Source organism: Mustela putorius, unplaced genomic scaffold, assembly GCF_011764305.1.
Source record: "Mustela putorius furo isolate JIRA1106 unplaced genomic scaffold, ASM1176430v1.1 tig00000129_pilon_pilon_pilon, whole genome shotgun sequence".
Classification (NCBI taxonomy): domain Eukaryota; kingdom Metazoa; phylum Chordata; class Mammalia; order Carnivora; family Mustelidae; genus Mustela; species Mustela putorius.
In genome coordinates, this window is record NW_025421290.1 from 13,992,417 (window position 1) to 14,010,073 (window position 17,657).

General features: G+C 35.4%; 1 protein-coding gene across 3 annotated transcripts in view; it reads left to right on the forward strand.

The window, feature by feature from the left end:
- Nucleotides 1-178: 178 nt before the first annotated feature.
- PCNX4 (pecanex 4) overlaps nucleotides 179-17,657 on the forward strand; it is a 30,436-nt gene continuing 12,957 nt past the window's right edge. The window contains exons 1-7 of one of the 3 annotated variants that reach the window (XM_013056732.2): nucleotides 179-753; nucleotides 6,079-6,258; nucleotides 6,353-6,867; nucleotides 7,075-7,175; nucleotides 7,302-7,424; nucleotides 11,748-12,108; nucleotides 14,689-14,792. In XM_013056732.2, coding sequence (XP_012912186.2) covers nucleotides 6,203-6,258; nucleotides 6,353-6,867; nucleotides 7,075-7,175; nucleotides 7,302-7,424; nucleotides 11,748-12,108; nucleotides 14,689-14,792 — 1,260 coding nt within the window. In that variant the 5' untranslated portion in view covers nucleotides 179-753; nucleotides 6,079-6,202. Of the gene's footprint in view, nucleotides 6,259-6,352; nucleotides 6,868-7,074; nucleotides 7,176-7,301; nucleotides 7,425-11,747; nucleotides 12,109-14,688; nucleotides 14,793-17,657 lie in introns of all 3 variants that reach the window. The other 2 variants (XM_045070114.1, XM_045070120.1) reach the window with 2 other exon arrangements.

Here is a 17,657-nt window from a genome sequence, read left to right on the forward strand (position 1 = left end):
ACTGAAACTATCAAATTTCTAATTCCTGGCAAGAAATATATAGCCAATACAGTTCTTCATTCTTTTCTTGCTGGGTTAATGTGTGGTCTTGGAACATGGTATCTGCTCCCAAACAGAATATCCCTGCTGTATGGCAGTACAGGAGGTACTGTTCTGCTGTTTGTCTTTGGATGGATGACATTATGTATAGGAGAATATTCGTTAATTGTAAACACAGCTGCAGAGACTGCGACTTTCCAAACCCAGGATACTTACGAAATCACTCCTCTTATGAGACCTCTTTATATTTTTTTGTTTGTTTCTGTAGATCTTGCACACAGGTAATAAGCTGTCAGATACTTTATAACTTGCTTTTTTGTTGTTGTTTTTAAAGATTTTATTTATTTATTTGACAGAGACACAGTGAGAAAGGGAACAAAAGCAGGGGAAGTAGGAGAGGGAGAAGCAGACTTCCTGCAGAGCAAGGAGCCCAATGCAGGGCTTGATCCTAGGACCCTGGGATCATGAAATGAGCTGAAGGCAGACACTGAGCCACCCAGGAGCCCCTACTCGCTTTGTTTTTAAGCATACACAGTATGAGCCCATCATTAGTATTAAAAAAAAATGAACCTATGAATTGAAAGTCATCAAGACCAAACCACTGGATGATAGGTTTTTCTGATGATTAATCTCTTAGGAGTAATCTCTGTTAAACATTCATACCAAAGCAGTAATTAAACCTTACTGAAAAGTAAAAAGAAAACCCTTTATAAGGTAAGATAAATAAAATTTTAGTTCGTGTTTCACTTTTAATAACAAGCTATGAATCTATAACATAGCCTGGCTGAGACCTATGAAAAGGGATGGAACTTTCCTATGAGGGTCTAGTGAAGAATTTAAAATTTATATACATATACATTATGTACAGATTGAGTGAACTTAAGATGAATAACTTTTTTAAAAAAGATTTTATTTATTTATTTGACAGAGATTACAAGTAGGCGGAGAGGCAGGGAGAGAGAGAGGAGGAAGCAGGCTCCCCACCGAGCAGAGAGCCCATCAAGGGGCTCGATCCCAGAACCCTGGGATCATGACCTGAACTGAAGGCAGAGGCTATAACCCACTGAGTCACCCAGGCGCCCCAACATTTCTAATTTGTTGTAGTAACTATGTAGAAGGGATGTTGATTTTTTTTTTATTTGCTATAGTAGAGAAATAGAACACAGAGTTGTTAAAATTGTTTACAAATGTTTACAAATTGTTGGATAACCCCCTTTGCTTACCTTTTCTAAATCTGACTTATTTCTGTTTCTGTAGATTGCAGCTTTCTCTTTCACAGGTTCCTGCCTGGGCAGAAATGTATAGACATGTAAAGAACTGAATTTTATGTCCCCCTCAAATTCATATGTTAAAGCCCTTACCTCAGTGGTGTTTGAAGATAGGATCTTTGGGAGGTAATTAGGAAAATAAGGGTGGGGCCCTGATCGGATGGGATTAGTACTCTTTCAAGATGAAACTTTTGCAAGAGAGCTTGATCTCTCTCCCTCTCCACTGTATGAGGATACAGTGAGGAGGCTGCTGTCTGAAAACCAGGAAGAGAGTTCTCAGCAGAATCTGACCATGCTGGCAATGCTAATCTTGGACTTCCAGCCTCCACTGGTATTTTATTATGACAGCCCAAGCTGATTAAGACAGATTTTGATAGAAAGAGGTGGGTTGCTTCTGTAACAGATACCTAAAAATGTGGAAGTGGCTTTGAAATTGGGTAATTGATAGAGGCTGGAAGACTTTTGAGGTGCGTGCTTGAAATATGTACTTACAGGCATTTCTGGTGAGGTCTTAGAAATGAGAACCTGTTATTGGAAACTACAGGAGAGGTGATTCTTATTATTAAGTGGCACAAAACTTGGCCGAGCCACTTTCTAATGTTTTGTGGAAAGTAGAACTTGAGAGTGATGTAATTGGATGTAGAGGTGAGGAGATTGCTAAGCAACTGGTTGAGAGAAGAGTTTGGTTCCTCCTGACTGCATATATGAAAGGAGAAATAAATTGAAGAAGGAATTGATAAGCAAAAATGAACCAGAACTTGAACGTTTGGAAAATTTTGGGCCTATACATATTGCAAAAAACACGAGAAAGCATGTTCTGAAGTGAGCACAAGGGTGTGACTGGACTACCACTAAATTAAGAGTTTATGGGGTTATATGAACAAAATACTGTCAGTTTCAACAAAAACTGAAAAAGGACCTTTCCTCTGAAAAGGGTCAGAGACCAGATGAAATAAACTAAGGCTGTTAGACTTCTTAGATTTGACAGGTGTTTAAGAAGAGAAAAAAATGACCCCAAAAATGATTCAGAGATTGTCAGGGCTACTTTCTTGGTTTCAGCAAACTAAAAGCTGGAGGCTTTGGGCCTGGTACTGCCCTGCAGAGACTTGGGGGGTAGGAACCCCACCTGGAGCTGTTTGAGGCCTGGAAGACAGAATATGAAATGAAAGAAGATTCTTTCCCCACCTTGGGATCTAATGGAATTTGCCTTGCTAGGTTTTGGACTTCTTTGGAGGATGTCACCCCTTCCTTCTTTCCTGCTTCTCCCTTTGGGAATAAGAATGTCCATTCTGGGGCTGTCATGCCATTTTATTTTGGAAGCACATAAATTATCTGATTTCACAGGTTCACAGCTAGAGAGGGATTTTGGCTTAGGTTGGGGTGTACCGTGAGTCTCAACCTGTGTCTGATTTAGATGGTAGACAAACTTTGGACTTTACAGTTGATGCTGGAATTTTTTAAGACTGTTGGGATGGGATGCATATATTTTGCACGTGAGAACATGAATTTGGGAGACTGGGGTGTAATATTAAGGAATAAATGTATGTGCCCCCTCAAAATTCATATGTTGAAGCCCTAACCCCCAATGTGATAGATTTGGAGATGGGGGTCTTTGAAAGGTAGTTGGGTCATCAGGGTGGTCCTATTCTAATGGGATTGGTATCATTATAAGAAGAGAGACCAGAGAGCTTGATATCTTTCTCTCCACCATGTAAGGATGCAGTGACAAGTTGGCTATCTGGAAGCCTTGAGGAGTGTTCTCACCAGAACCCAACCGTGGTGGCAGTTTGATCTCCCTGCCTCTAGAACTATGAGAAATAAAATTCTATTGTTTAAGCCACCTGGTCTGTGGTATTTTGTTATGGCAGCCTAAAATAAGATAAGACATTTAAAAAATAGTTAACCAGTTTTTGTACTGAAACTGAACTATTCTTAGGGGACTATTTGCTATTCCCTAAATCTTAATCTCTTCTAGTTGTGCTACATTTATGGACCAGAGGACACTATAATATCCTTGTTGTTCTTCATCTAATCACCTATGTAAGGGGAGAATTAGTTTATGGGAAATCCATTTATAATGGGTTTGTTAGTTATTAGCCATAAAATATACTACAGTTAAATACTTGGTTTTGAAAAGTTGGCAGTAAATTTGAGTTTCAGTGTATATATACACATTCATCCCCTTCTTATAAACAAAGTTTATAAGATTATTTTAAGAATTTAGGTTCTTGAGTTACTGTCTCATTGTGCTATTTTTGAGATCAGAAATTATATACTTGCCTATAGTACATCTTTGCATTTAAAATGATGTCCTGAGTTCTTTAATTTTTTAAAAAATCTGTTAATTCATAATTTGGTTACCTTGACCTTCTGCATTACTTATTTCTAAATAAAAGAGTGTAAATTTTTTTTACTGATTCTAGTAGGATTTAATATACAGTTTTAATGTTTGCAGTTCGATCATTACAAAGAGGTTTATTTTCAACTTAAAGAAGACAAAAGCCTGCCCAAATCTATTTTTATAGAAAAAGATGACATGTTTATGCAGAACAATTACCTCCCACTTGACTTACAATGTACCACATGTAGGCTAATTGAATTTAAATTAAAAAAAAGAAATTTGGTCAACAAAATAATCAAGATGATCTTTATATAGTAGCTATGATACTGCAAGTTAATAATGTATGAAATGTGTACACTGTACAAATTTGGACAGTTGTCAAATATATCAAATTGTGTCTTAATTTTATTTCAGAGAATGTAAAAGTTGAAGAGACAAGCCTCACAGTATAATAATATTTTCTCTTTCCCCATTCTTTATTTTACCCAGTACACTTGTATATTAACAATTTTAAATAACTTTTTCTGTGCTTTTTTATTAAGGATAAGTGTTAAACCCATAGTTCTTAGTTCATAGACTCTCAGGAATTGTTTCATTGAATGATGCGTATTTATGTTATCTTAGTCACTATAATCATCTTTTTCTGGGCATGTGGATCTTAGTGAGTATATAGAATTTGAAACATTTTTATGGTTGTTAGATTCAAACAAAGTTTTTTTCTTGAGGGCTTAGATATTTTGCTCTAGAAAATTCATGTTACATATCAGAAATATAATTTAAACATATTTTCCATATAAAAGACTAAATCACAATAATCATATTATATAGTAAGAGTCATACAGGAAAGTGATCATAATGTTTGGTTGCCTAAATTACATATGCTTGTATTTGTATATGATACTCTTGTATATAAATAGATTTTCTATGTCATTGCTTAAGAACAAAAAGATTTGGGGAGGTTAAATCAAATTTGGGTAAAATATTTCCTGAATATATATTATTTTTACACAAAACATACTATCCTTGATGTATTAGAGAAATGTTAACAGTCTTTAAGAAGAAAAATAACTACAGATCTGCATGTTTTCCTTGACCTTCCTGCAGTTTATTGTGTGTGGTTTGATTTTCCTTTTTGGTACTTGAGTATTTTCTTCCCAGAATGAAATGTATTTTAAAAGTACATTACAGAAAGTATTTTCCTCTAATTTAGCATCACATTGTTAACCTTGTATTCATTAATTCTCTGCTTATAAAAATTTGAAGGACATACATTATGAGACAGAGTGCATTAGCTGACATAGTCCTGATACCTGTGTGAACAAAACACATTATGTCATTATTATAGCCATAGTTGCTATACATTTGCTTCTGGGCTATTAACATACACTTAAGTGGGTGATTATTACAGAAGGTGTCTTCTCCTTGACTTTGGTTCCTAGCAGCTCAGGTATTCAAGTATAATTATGCTATAAGTTTTGAGATTTAGTTTTCTTTTTTGCAAGTTATCTTTAGAACATTGTAAGTATTAGGACATTATTGGTTTCTAGGCAAAGTGTTTGGTCAGCTTTATTCCAAAAATACTAGTAATATATTGATAGTGCTTATTCTTCTATGCTTTAAGTTTTTATTAAATTATATAAACCATATAATAACATATTTGGGTAACTGGTAAAAGCTATGCCAGGAACCAATTTTTCCACTTTATAGAGCCATCTCTAACTTATGAGATTGTATTTTACAAGTTTGTATTCTCAAATCCATACCACTATTTGTATATAATGAAAACAATATTATAAATGCTAGTTAAGTTCCCAGGCTAACCCACAGAGATACATTCATGAACTAATGTTGCTGACTTCTGATATTAATTATACTGACCTTAAACTTCTGATATTAATTATACTGACCTTAAATTAAGTTATGGGGATGAGGATGGAGTAGGACAACAAGAAGCATACTCTTTGCTAGCTACTAATGGTTAAGAACATCAATAAGGTTTGGCCTTTCCAGAGTTATAATTTTAAATTAGAAAACTTTAAACTCTGAAGAATCATTGGTAGAATTTCAGGCAATGTAGTTTAGATAATTAAGGATGAAATATTTTTATTCTGGTCTCAGATCAGTTTTACAAATCCCTAAATTCAATTTTATTCAGTAAATTGGTTTTAATTACTTCTTCCTTCTTTCCGCATTTGAATCCACATATTTTCTAAGTGCTAATCTCATACATAATTGAGTAGGGGTAGTTGCTGATAAGGGGGAAGGACTATGGTCACAATTTATAAATGCTACTCTTTTGCATTTTGGGACTAGGATCTTTTTGTAAATGTTCCTTTGTCTCAGGGACTGGGTTGCATATGTTGTTTTTCCTGGGAAGATTCTCTTCTGTATATTATTTGGTATGATTTAAATGTTTCCTTTTTCTTACAGGTTTTTGGTAAATATACCAGCTCTAGAACAAGTGAATCAGATTTTACACATCTTATTTATATTTTTACCCTTTCTGTGGGCACTAGGGACTCTGCCCCCACCTGACTCACTTTTCTTATGGGCGATGGAGCAGGTTTTAGAGTTTGGCCTTGGAGGCTCATCTATGTCAACACACCTCCGGTAATTATTTTAAATATTAAAGTTCTATGTAATTTATTCTAAAAGTGCAATCTTTCTTTTCGAGCAAATCTTTTTTTTTTTTTTTTCTCTGCAGGTTGTTAATAATGTTCATCATTTCTGCTGGAACAGCTGTAACATCGTATTTCATTCCCAGCACTGTTGGTGTGGTTCTTTTCATGACTGCACTTGGGTTCTTACTGAGTCTTAACCTAAGTGACATGTGTCTTGTCTTCAAACACAGTGTGACTAGACACAGAGTTGGAACCAAATCTAAGGCTTTACCCAGTGGTTCAGAAAAACAGTTTACTTGGAAGGAGTGCCTTTTCTACATCATCATATTAGTCTTGGCTCTTATAGAAACTAGTCTGCTGCATCATTTTGCTGGTTTCTCACAGATTTCCAAAAACAGTCCTCAGGCTGTTGTTGGCTATGTTTTGATGATATTGCTTATAATACTGTGGATACTTAGAGAAATTCAAAGTGTTTGTATCTTTGGAATTTTCCGAAACCCTTTCTATCCAAAGGATGTGCAAACTGTGACTTTATTCTTAGAAAAGCGAACAAGGCTTGTGAAGATTGGTGTTGTCAGACGGATTTTGCTAAATCTAGGTAGGAAGATAAAAGCTACTAACTTTGTGTTATATCTAGGAGGTATACAAAAATATGGAATGCCCATGTTTTTGCAATATACTACATACAGGCGTTTATTCGTTTATATTTTAGTTTATCAGTTTTTTCAGTTAACTGCTAAAATATGCTCATAAAAATCACTAACCAACATAATTAAATTTGTTTCTTTTTTTTTGTTTGCCCTAGTATCACCCTTTGCTATGATAGCATTTCTTTCATTGGACAGTTCCTTACAAGGGCTCCACTCTGTGTCTGTCTCCATTGGATTCACGAGAGCTTTTAGAATGGTAATCCTTATAAGCGCTTAATAGTATTTTTGTACTGCTAAGTTTAATTGCAGTTTTGTTTATTCTGACAGTTTACCTAAATTTATCAAATTCTACTTGATAAAGTGGATAATTTGTGTACCACAGGTATGGCAGCATACAGAAAATGCTTTATTGGAGACAGTCATTGTATCAGTAGTACACTTGTTCATCTCCAGTACGGATGTGTGGTGGAACAGAAGTGTGGATACAGGAATCAGACTCTTACTAGTAAGCATATATTTTATTAGCTTTATTGAGATATAGTTCACATACCATAAAATCATCTACTTATACATTTCAGCAGTAGGCATCACTGTAGTCTAATTTTAAACCATTTTCAACATCCTAAGAAGATACCTCATGCACATTAATGTCCTTCCTTATTTCCACCCTCCATCTTTCCTACCCCCCACTCCAGCCCCAGAAACCATTTATACACATTTGGTTTCTCTGGTTGATTTATTTATCAGATGATGGATTTTTAGGTTGTTTTTACTTTTTGACTATTATGAATAATGCTGCTATGAACATTTGTGTACATGTTTTTGGACATTTATTTTTTGGACATATGTTTTCATTTCTCTTAAGTATCTAGGACTGGAGTTTCAATTCATAGTAGGTCTATGTTTAACACTTCAAGATACTGCCAAACATTTTCCCAAGGTGATAGTACCAGTTTACACTCCCACCAACAATATCATGAGGATTTCTCTACATCCATACCAATACCAATACTTTTTCATTCTGGGGGGTGCAAACTGCTATCTCATTGTAATTTTGATTTGCATTCCTTAAATTCTAATTATGCATTTTTTCATAAATTTATTGGCCATTTGTGTATGTTTTTTGGAGAAATGTCTATTCTGATCCTTTGTCCACTTTATGTGGCTTGCCCTTTTGTTGTTGAGTTTAAGAGTTCTTTATATATTCTGGATACAAGTTCCTTGACATATATGGTAAACAAAAATTTTCTCCCATTCTTTAGGAAGTCGTTCTCCTTGATAATATCCTTTGAAGCAAAAAAAGTTTTTAATTTTGCTGAAGTTCAATTTATTTCTTTGTTCTTTTGTCACTTGAATTGTTGGGATCATTCTAATAAACACTGCTCATTCCCAAATCATACAGATTTACTGCGTTTTCTTCTAAGAGTTTTACAGTTAAAACTATAACTCCTACAGTTGGGTCTATGATCTACTTTGAGCTTATTTTTGCACATGATATGAGGTAGGATTCCAAATTCATTCTTTTATGTACGGATATACAATTGTTCCAGCACCATCTATTGAAAGAACTATCTTTCCCTCAATGACTTTTCTTGGCACCCTGGTCAAAAATCAAATGACAAATGTAAGAGTTTATTTCTGGACCCACAGTTCTTTTCCATTTATCTGTATGTCTGTCTTTATGCCAGTACTATCCCATCTGTATTACAATACTTTGTAGTAGGTTTTGAAATCAGGAAGTGTGAGTCTTCCCACTTTGTTCTTCTTTTTCAAGATTGTTTTGTCTCTTCCAGTGCCCCTGCATTATGATGTAAATATTAGTTTCAGCTTTTAAGTTTTAGCAAGAAGGCATCTGAAACTTTGGTAGAGATTACCTTGAATGTGGAGATCAATTTGGGGAGTATTGACATCTTAAAAAATATTAATTCTTCCCATCCATCAATATGACGTGTATTTATATTTTTTTAAGATCTTTATTTCAACAATGTTTTGTAGTTTTCAGTGTCCTAAGTCTTAACACTTTTACTAAAATTTTCCTAAGTATATTATTCTTTTTGATGATATAAATAGAGTTGTTTTCTTAATTCATTTTTTGGCTTGTTTACTGCTAGAGTAGAGAATACAATTAATTTTTTAAAAATATTAATCTTGTGTCCTAAAACCTCATTTCTATGAGTTCTGGTAGATTTTTAGTGGGTTTTTTTTTTTTTTTTTTTTTTTTTAAAGATTTTATTTATTTATTTGTCAGAGAGAGAGCGAGTGAGAGCGAGCACAGGCAGACAGAGTGGAAGGCAGAGGCAGAGGGAGAAGCAGGCTCCCTGCGGAGCAAGGAGCCCGATGTGGGACTCGATCCCAGGACGCCGGGATCATGACCTGAGCCGAAGGCAGCTGCTTAACCAACTGAGCCACCCAGGCGTCCCTAGTGGGTTTTTTTAAGACATTCTGTATATAACATCACATCATCTGCAAATTAGAAATAGTAGAGATATTTTTACTTCTTTCTTTTCAATCTAGATGTCTTTCCTCTGTTTTTCTTATCTACTTGCCCTGGCCAGAACCTCCTGTAAAATGTCAAAGAGAAGAGTGGACATCTTATGAGGAAAGCAGTCAGTCTTTCTCCATTAAGTTGATGTCAGTTTTTTACCGTTAGATATGACATCAGTTATTGTAGATGTTCCTTTTTTATTTTTTTTAAAGAAACTTTTTTTTAAGGGTTTTTATTGTCAGAGAGAGAGAGAGAGATCAAGCACATAAGCAGGGGGACCAGCAGGCAGAGGGAGAAACAGTCATGATCCCAGGGTCCTCAGACCAAGTCCCACATTGGGCTCCTCACTCAGCAGGACTTGGTCCCATTACCCTGAGATCATGACTTGAGCCAAAGGCAGAAGCTAAGCTGACTGAACCACCCAGGCAACCCTAGTATAGATGTTCTTTGTCAGGTTGAGGAAGTTCCCTTCTATTTCTGGTTAGTCTTTTTATCATTAAGGGTATTGGATTTTGCCTGATGTATTTTCTGTGTCTATTGAAATGGTCATGTGCTTTTGTCCTTTAATTTGTTAACATGGAATAATATGTTGATTTCTGGTTGTTAAACCAACCTTACATTCTAGGAATAAATCCCATTTGGTTATGGTGTATAATCCTGCTTATATGTCGCAGGATTCGGTTGACTAGTATTTTTGTGTGGTTGATATATATATGTATCTGTTGCTTTCTTTTATTGTCATGTCTTTGGTTTAGATATCAAAATAGTACTGACTCATAGAATGATTTGGGAATTCCATACTAATTATTCTTAAATGTTTGATCATATTTAAATATTTTGCGGTATGTAGTATTTTGTAATATGGAAGGCATCTGAGCCTCAGCTTTTCTCTGTGAGTAGCTTTTAAATTACAAATTCAATTTCCTTAATTTTTATATGTCTATTCAGTTTTTATATTTCTTCTTGAGTTGCTATATGTTTTTCTAGGAACTTGTTTGTTTCATTTAAGTGATCAAATTTATCAGCATACAATTCATAGTATTCTCTTACTGTCCTAATTTTTTTCTGTAAGATTTCTATAAGGTAAAGTTATCTCTTTCATTCCTGATTTTAGTAATTGAGTCTTCTCTGTTTTATTCTTGGTCAGTGTAGCTAAAGGTTTGTCCATTTTATTGATCTCAAAAAAACCAGCTTTTGGTTTCATTGATTTTCTCGATTGTTTTTATATTCTCTATTTTTTTCATTTCTGCCCTAATATTTATTATTTCCTTTCTTCTGCTTACTTGAGGTTCAGTTTGTGCTTTGTTTTCTAGTTTCCTAAGGTGAAAGATTATCTTACTGGTTTAAGATCTTCTATATAGGGCACCTGGGTGGCTCAGTTTGTTAAGCGACTGCCTTCAGCTCAGGTCATGATCCCGGAGTCCTGGGTCTGAGTCCCACATCAGGCTCCCAGCTCCATGGGGAGTCTGCTTCTCCCTCTGACCTCTCCTCTCATGCTCTCTCACTCTGTCTCTCTCTCAAATTTAAAAAAAAAAAAAATTATAAAAAAAAATCTTCTATATAGGCATTTAAAGCTAGCTATAATTTGCCCTCTTGAGTGCTGTTTTAGCTGAATCACAAGTTTTGGTATGTTGTGTTTTTGTTTCATTCATCTCAAAATGTTTTCTCATTTTGTGTGTGTGATGTCTTCTTTGACCCCTTGGTTACTTAGCAATATATCTTTTAATTATTTTTTTGGTAGGATTTTATTTTTAAGTAATCTCTACACCTAACTTGCAACCCCAAGAACAAGAGTTACATACTCAACCAACTGAGCCAGCCAGGCACCCCAGCACTGTGTCTTTTAATTTCAAGATTCCTTTATTATTTTTTTTATTTCTATTGTTGATCAAATTCTGTTTTGGTTAAAGAACATACTTTGCATGATTTGTATGAACATACTTGTATGATTTCAGCCTACTAAGGTTTGTCTTATGACTTATGTTTCTCTGTACAATACTCTCTAAAATAAGGATGAATTAAGGATAGTTACTTAACTATTTACCACTTCTGGTTCTCATGATCTAACAAGCGTGTATTACAAAAAGTTAGTCAACTTTAAGCTATCCTAGTACTCTGTTTGTCCTCTTTGTTATTACTTTTTTCCTAAGGGAGCCCAAACATTTTAAAAAATGTAGACTCATTTATTACTTGTGGGGTTGGAGAATATTACAGCAAAGAATCTCATATAAGGATTATTTCTGCAAAAATGTAGCAATAATAAAATTATACAGTTTTCCTTACGTGATCTTGAAAATTCATGAAGTCTTTGAGAATAAAAGAAAGATTTTTACATTTCTACAGGTTGGCATCATGCGTGATCGTCTGATTCAGTTCATCTCTAAGCTGCAATTTGCTGTGACTGTACTTTTAGCATCGTGGACTGAGAAAAAACGTCGAAAGTCAACCACCACTTTATGTATTCTCAACATTGTCTTCTCTCCATTTGTGTTGGTCTTCATCATTTTCTCTACACTACTCTCCTCTCCCTTACTCCCCCTCTTCACCCTTCCTTTGTTCTTGGTGGGCTTTCCCCGACCTGTTCAGATTTGGCCAGGAGCAGTGGGCACCGCGGCCTGCGTGTGCGCAGACACAGTGTACTACGACCAGATGGTCCCAGGTCTGACCACTGCACTGCAGGCTGCAATGGCAGCTGGAAGTTTAGGTAAGTAAATGCTTTTGCTTAAAAAATCCTCACTGATATATTTAAAATACCAAAAAAAAAAAAAAAAAAAAAGACATACAAAAGAAGTCTTTGATTCAACCATTATATAGATTCTAATACTGGCAGAAGGACTAACTATGAAATAGAAGTATATCTCTTGCCCCTTATTTTGAGCTAAATAAAGTCATAAAAATAGTAAAGGGAAATTTCATTAAGGTGACTTGACATTTTTTAAAAAAATATTTTCTTGGATAAAATCAGGCTATAGTCCCATTACTTAACCATGAAAACACCTTATCTCCCAAAATTTCCATGAATTTATAGTGAGTTCACATCAAGTAGATGCAATGGCTTAGATCCATAAATAGTAAAAACTAGCTTTACATAATACAAGATTGAAGGGCTTAAGGAAGTTTGTTAGGATCTTGTTAGTTACTGTATGGCAATGTAAACAGTCTGACAAGGTTACAGGGCAAGATAACAAAAGCAGTGGCCAATGATCAGTAGCCTCCCAAAGTGAAGTACTATGGAAGTGTCAGCAAGAAAAAAATTTTATGTGAGGATGAACTAATTTTATGAATTAATGCTTTCATTGTACACTTAACTACAAATTCAACTAGATTGTGCTTCTCAAGGTTCTCAAGGTTGGTTTTAGATAAGGCCCAAGCTGATGACAGTAGTGTGCTATCTCCTATCATATGCCTTAGCCTTTGAACCTTGTTTTAGAAATATCCAGTGGCATCTTGGCAAACTGATTCCAAGCAGAATAATAATTTCAAATTAGAATTTTAATGAAATACTTACTTGGATTGAACTTTTCTAATTATTTGTTACCTAAATTTGGGAGATAATTTAGGAAAAACTTTATAGTACAAATTTTTTAATGAATAATCATTTTTCTCTCTCAAAGAAAATATTCTACACTTTTAATCTTTTCATCCAGTTTTAATTAAGGTTTATCATATAATATTATGCCACTTATAAAAATACCTGTGAGGTTTGACTCACATCTAAAGTAATAAATACCTAAGGTAGAAATTATACTTTATTATGGAATCAGTTACACTCAGCCAAGAAGTGTGTCATAAAGTTTCTCTTGGCGGGGGGAAAACAATGAGATAACATTTCACATACATCTGGTTGACAGAAATGTAAAAGTCTGACATTACCAAGTATTGGCTAGGGTATGAAGAATAAGAACTTTCACACCCTTGATAGAAGGGAATATAAATTTGTATAACCACCTTGAAGAGTAAACTAATAGTCTATAGTAAAGGTGTACATATCCCATGACCTAGGGATCCACTTTTAGATTCCATAATTCTAATTAGATTCTGATTCTAGAGAAACTTTTGTACATGTGTTTTGGGGTTTCCCCAAGCCCATATCCAGGTTTGATGATTCACTGAGAGGATTTGCAGAGCTCAATATATATTTGTACTCATGGCTAAGATTTATTATAGCAAAAGAATGCAGAACAAAATCAATGAAGAGAATAGTTACATGGGGTAAATCATGGTGCAAGCTTCCAGATGTCCTCTCCCGATGGAATCATTCAGAACATGTTTAATTCCCCAGTCACACATTGTCACAACCTGTGTGATACGGTGACTACCAGGGAAGCTTATTTGAGACTCAGTGCCTAGGGCTTTTATTTGGGGTGTGGTCATGTAGGCCACCCTCTGCCTAGCATGTACCAAGATTCCAGACTCCTAGAAAGAAAACAGGTGTTCCCGATAAACTGTATTGTTTGTACAAACTGTTTAGACACAATGACACTCTTATCAAGGAGGATGGTGAGAATTCTCCAGAAACGCAAGTCCCCATTGCCAGCCATCAAACAGCTTTGCAAGCAGGACTTTCAAAGGGTAACAGTTAGTTCTGCTATGTTAACTCTTTACTGTATAGCATATAGCATAAGCAGACTAGCACAAAGGTAATCCCTGCAGTATTATTTATGATAGAGAAAAATTGGAAATATATGGAATGTGTTTATAAATGGGAAATGAATGTTCAAATTTAGCTGTATTCATACAGTGAATTCTCAACTGTAGGTGCAAATGACTTGAACTATTTGCAGTCAACATGGGCAGATCTCAGAGACATAATGTTAAGAGAAAACTAATTTTTTAAAGTTTTTATATAGTGTGGTAGTAGCATTTTATGTAAATTTTTAACACCACAAAACATTTTTATATGTATGTTTATAAAAAAATTTCCAAAATGCTTTAAATAAATAATGTGAAGTTGGCTTTTATATACTTTTACATTTAATACTTTCCTACTTTTCCTACTGTAGTTAGGATTTTATATAGCAGATTCTAATTTGTTTCTCTGGAAAATATATCCTTGAATTTTTATGTATTACCTATAGATTTTCTCTTTTAACTGTTCCTGTTCCTATCAAAAGCTTAATTTAATGCCCCCGATACGCAATGAATAATTGTTTCTATTAACATAAAGAGAGAATAAAAGGAGCTATGAATCAGTTCCAAGTATCTTACCAGTTTTGAAGGTTCACATGGCAAAATAAAACAAGCTTGAATACTACTTACTTTTTTTTTTTCTAATTTATTTTAGGTCTCCTCTTACCTGGATCTCATTACTTAGGCCGTTTTCAGGATCGTTTAATATGGATAATGATTCTAGAATGTGGTTATACTTACTGCTGTATTAACATTAAGGTCAGTGTACATTTGAAACCTCTCTAGTGTTTTTATAGCACATGTGTAAAATTTTACCTGTTATAGACATAGTATACACTTAATAGCTCAACTTAAGAGTATCAGTTAATTACCTGTGAAAACGCCTAAGGGATTTTTAAAGCATATTTCAATATGAACACATTCTAGGTAGACTAGTGTTGATTGTATAATAGAATGTAGTAACAAAATATATTTGCCCTCTTTTTGTCCAGGCCTTTTCTTTATTTCCTTATCTAGTTGAGTATCTCGAAAGTGTGACTCCATAATATTTTTTTACTCCTATATCACGTAAGCATTCTCAACTTAATAAAAAACCTCTTCTGATCCTTACTACCATGCTACATGCCTTTCTCCTCTTTTTAAAGCAAAATGCCTTAAAAGAATTACCTAAATCAAATCTCAAATTTCATTTCTCCCATTCTCTCTTCAACTTACTCTAGGTTTTTGACCCTGTTATCTATTACTGTACCAAAACTGCTCTTGTCAAGGTCTCTACTGGCTAACAGATTGCTAAATCTAATGTCAGTTCTCTGACCTCTGTCTGCAGCATTTGACACAGTATCTTCTTTTTTTAGCTTGTTTCATGGGTCAGTCCTTGTCAGTCTCCTTTGATGGTTCCTTCTCTTTTCATTAACCTCTTTTTAGTTTCTTTAAGATTTTATTTATTTGAGAGAGAGAGAGAAAGAGCACGCAGAAGCAGGGGGATTGGGGCAGAGGAGAGGGAGAAGCAGACCGCCACTGAGCAGGGAGTCAGAATTGGAATCTGAGCTCAGTCCCAGGACCCTGAGCCCAAGGCAGATGCGTAACTGACTGAGCCACCCAGGTGCCCCTCTTTCCTAGACTCTTAATTAACATCAGACTGGAACTGTTGAATCACTTTATTGTACATTTGAAACTAACAGAATATTGTATGTTAACCTTACTGGAATTAAAGCTTAAAAAATAAAGTACACAAAATGAAAAAACAAACAAACAAACGAAAACAGCAGACTGTCCAGAGCCTAGCAGTCCTTGGTAACAACTCCATCCTTCTGGTAGCTCAGCCCCAAAACATTTGGGCTTTAGTCCAGTGGTATTTCACTCCTGTTTACCTCCATACCCCACATGCAATCCAACAAGAAATCCTGTTGGCTGTCTTTAAGCCATATCCTATATGCCACCACCTTTCTCTACCCTACAATTAGCTATCTTTATCTCTTTCTTAGGTCATTGCAATAGTCTCCCAATTGGGCCCCCTGCTTCTTTCTACCTGCCTCCCAATAGTCTGTTCTCAGCTAGAGTAATCTTTAATATCTAACTCATTTCATGGTACTTCTCTACTCAAAACCCTACAGTGGATCTCTTTTTTTTTTTTTTTTTTTTTCATTCAGAGTAAAAGTCAAGGCCCTAACTGTTCAGGCTCTCTATTTCCTCTTAGCCTCACCTACTACTTGAATCCTCTCACTCTACTCCAGCCTACTGGCTATTCTCTCTACCTGGAATGCTCTTTTTCATATAACCACACAGCTAGCTGCCTTACCACCTTCAAGTCTTTGCCCAAATATCACCTCAGGGAAATCTCTGGCTATCCTGTTTAAAGTGTATTCCCACTCCCATCCTGGCACTCCCAGTTCTCCTTGGCTTACTTTACTTTTTCTCTATTTTTCTAGCACTTATACCTTCTAACAAACTATATAATTTACTTTTTTTCATTGTTGATTGTCTGTATCCCTTTAATCTCTAATGTAATTGTCACAAGGACAAGGATCTCTGTTTGAAGGAATATAGCCTAAGCCCCTGGAACATTGTCTGGCACTTAATAGCCCCTTGATAAATATTTGCTGAACGAATAGTGGTAAATGAATGAATTTTTTGTCTTAGCACAGATGGAATAAAATTGCTGGTAATTAAAAAGCTTCTTCTTTAGCCCAGTGGTTCTCAAAATTCAGTTCCCCAGATTAGTAATATTGACATATCCTAGAACTTCTTAGAAAGGAACAATCTTGGGCACCACCTCAGAACTACTGAATCAGAAACTAGAGGAGGGCCCAGCAACCCATGTTTTAACTGCCATCCAGTGATTCTGACTCACCTGAAGTTTGAGAACCTAGTCTAACCTGTGTAAGTAAGAGAAGGCAAATCTCATGCAATATTGAGGGCATTATAAAAAAAAAATGTTTAAAAAATATTGAGGGCAGGGGCGCCTGGGTGGCTCAGTGGGTTAAGCCGCTGCCTTCGGCTCAGGTCATGATCTCAGGGTCCTGGGATCGGGCTCTCTGCTCAGCAGGGAGCCTGCTTCCTCCTCTCTCTCTCTGCCTGCCTCTCTGTCTACTTGTGATCTCTCTCTGTCAAATAAATAAATAAAATCTTTAAAAAAAAATATTGAGGGCATTTTCATTGCTTCATTTAGGCTCTGTTTTTTAAAATGGTATGTTTTATAATGCCTAATAATGTGGCTCCTTCATTGCTCTTCTGCGCTCTATTATATATGTAAAGATACATTTTTTTAATGGCAGTCTTTTTTTCTTTTCAGTTTTTTGGACACAGGTGGCTTAGCAATACCACCTTACCAACATTTATATGCTATATGCCTTAAAGTTTACAAAGCACTTTTAAAAAAATTATTTATTTTTAGAGATTGTGAGGGGTGAGGGGCAGAGGGAGAGGTAGAGAGGGAATGTTAAGCAGATCCAGGCTCAGTGTGGAGCTGGATGTGGGGCTTGGTCTCACAACCCTGAGATCATGACGTGAGCCAAAATCAAGAGTCCAACATTTAACTGACCGAGCCACCCAGGCACCCCAACAAAGCACTTTTATTACTTAAATCTTTACAATCCTATGTGCTAGGATTAGTTTTCTTTGAAA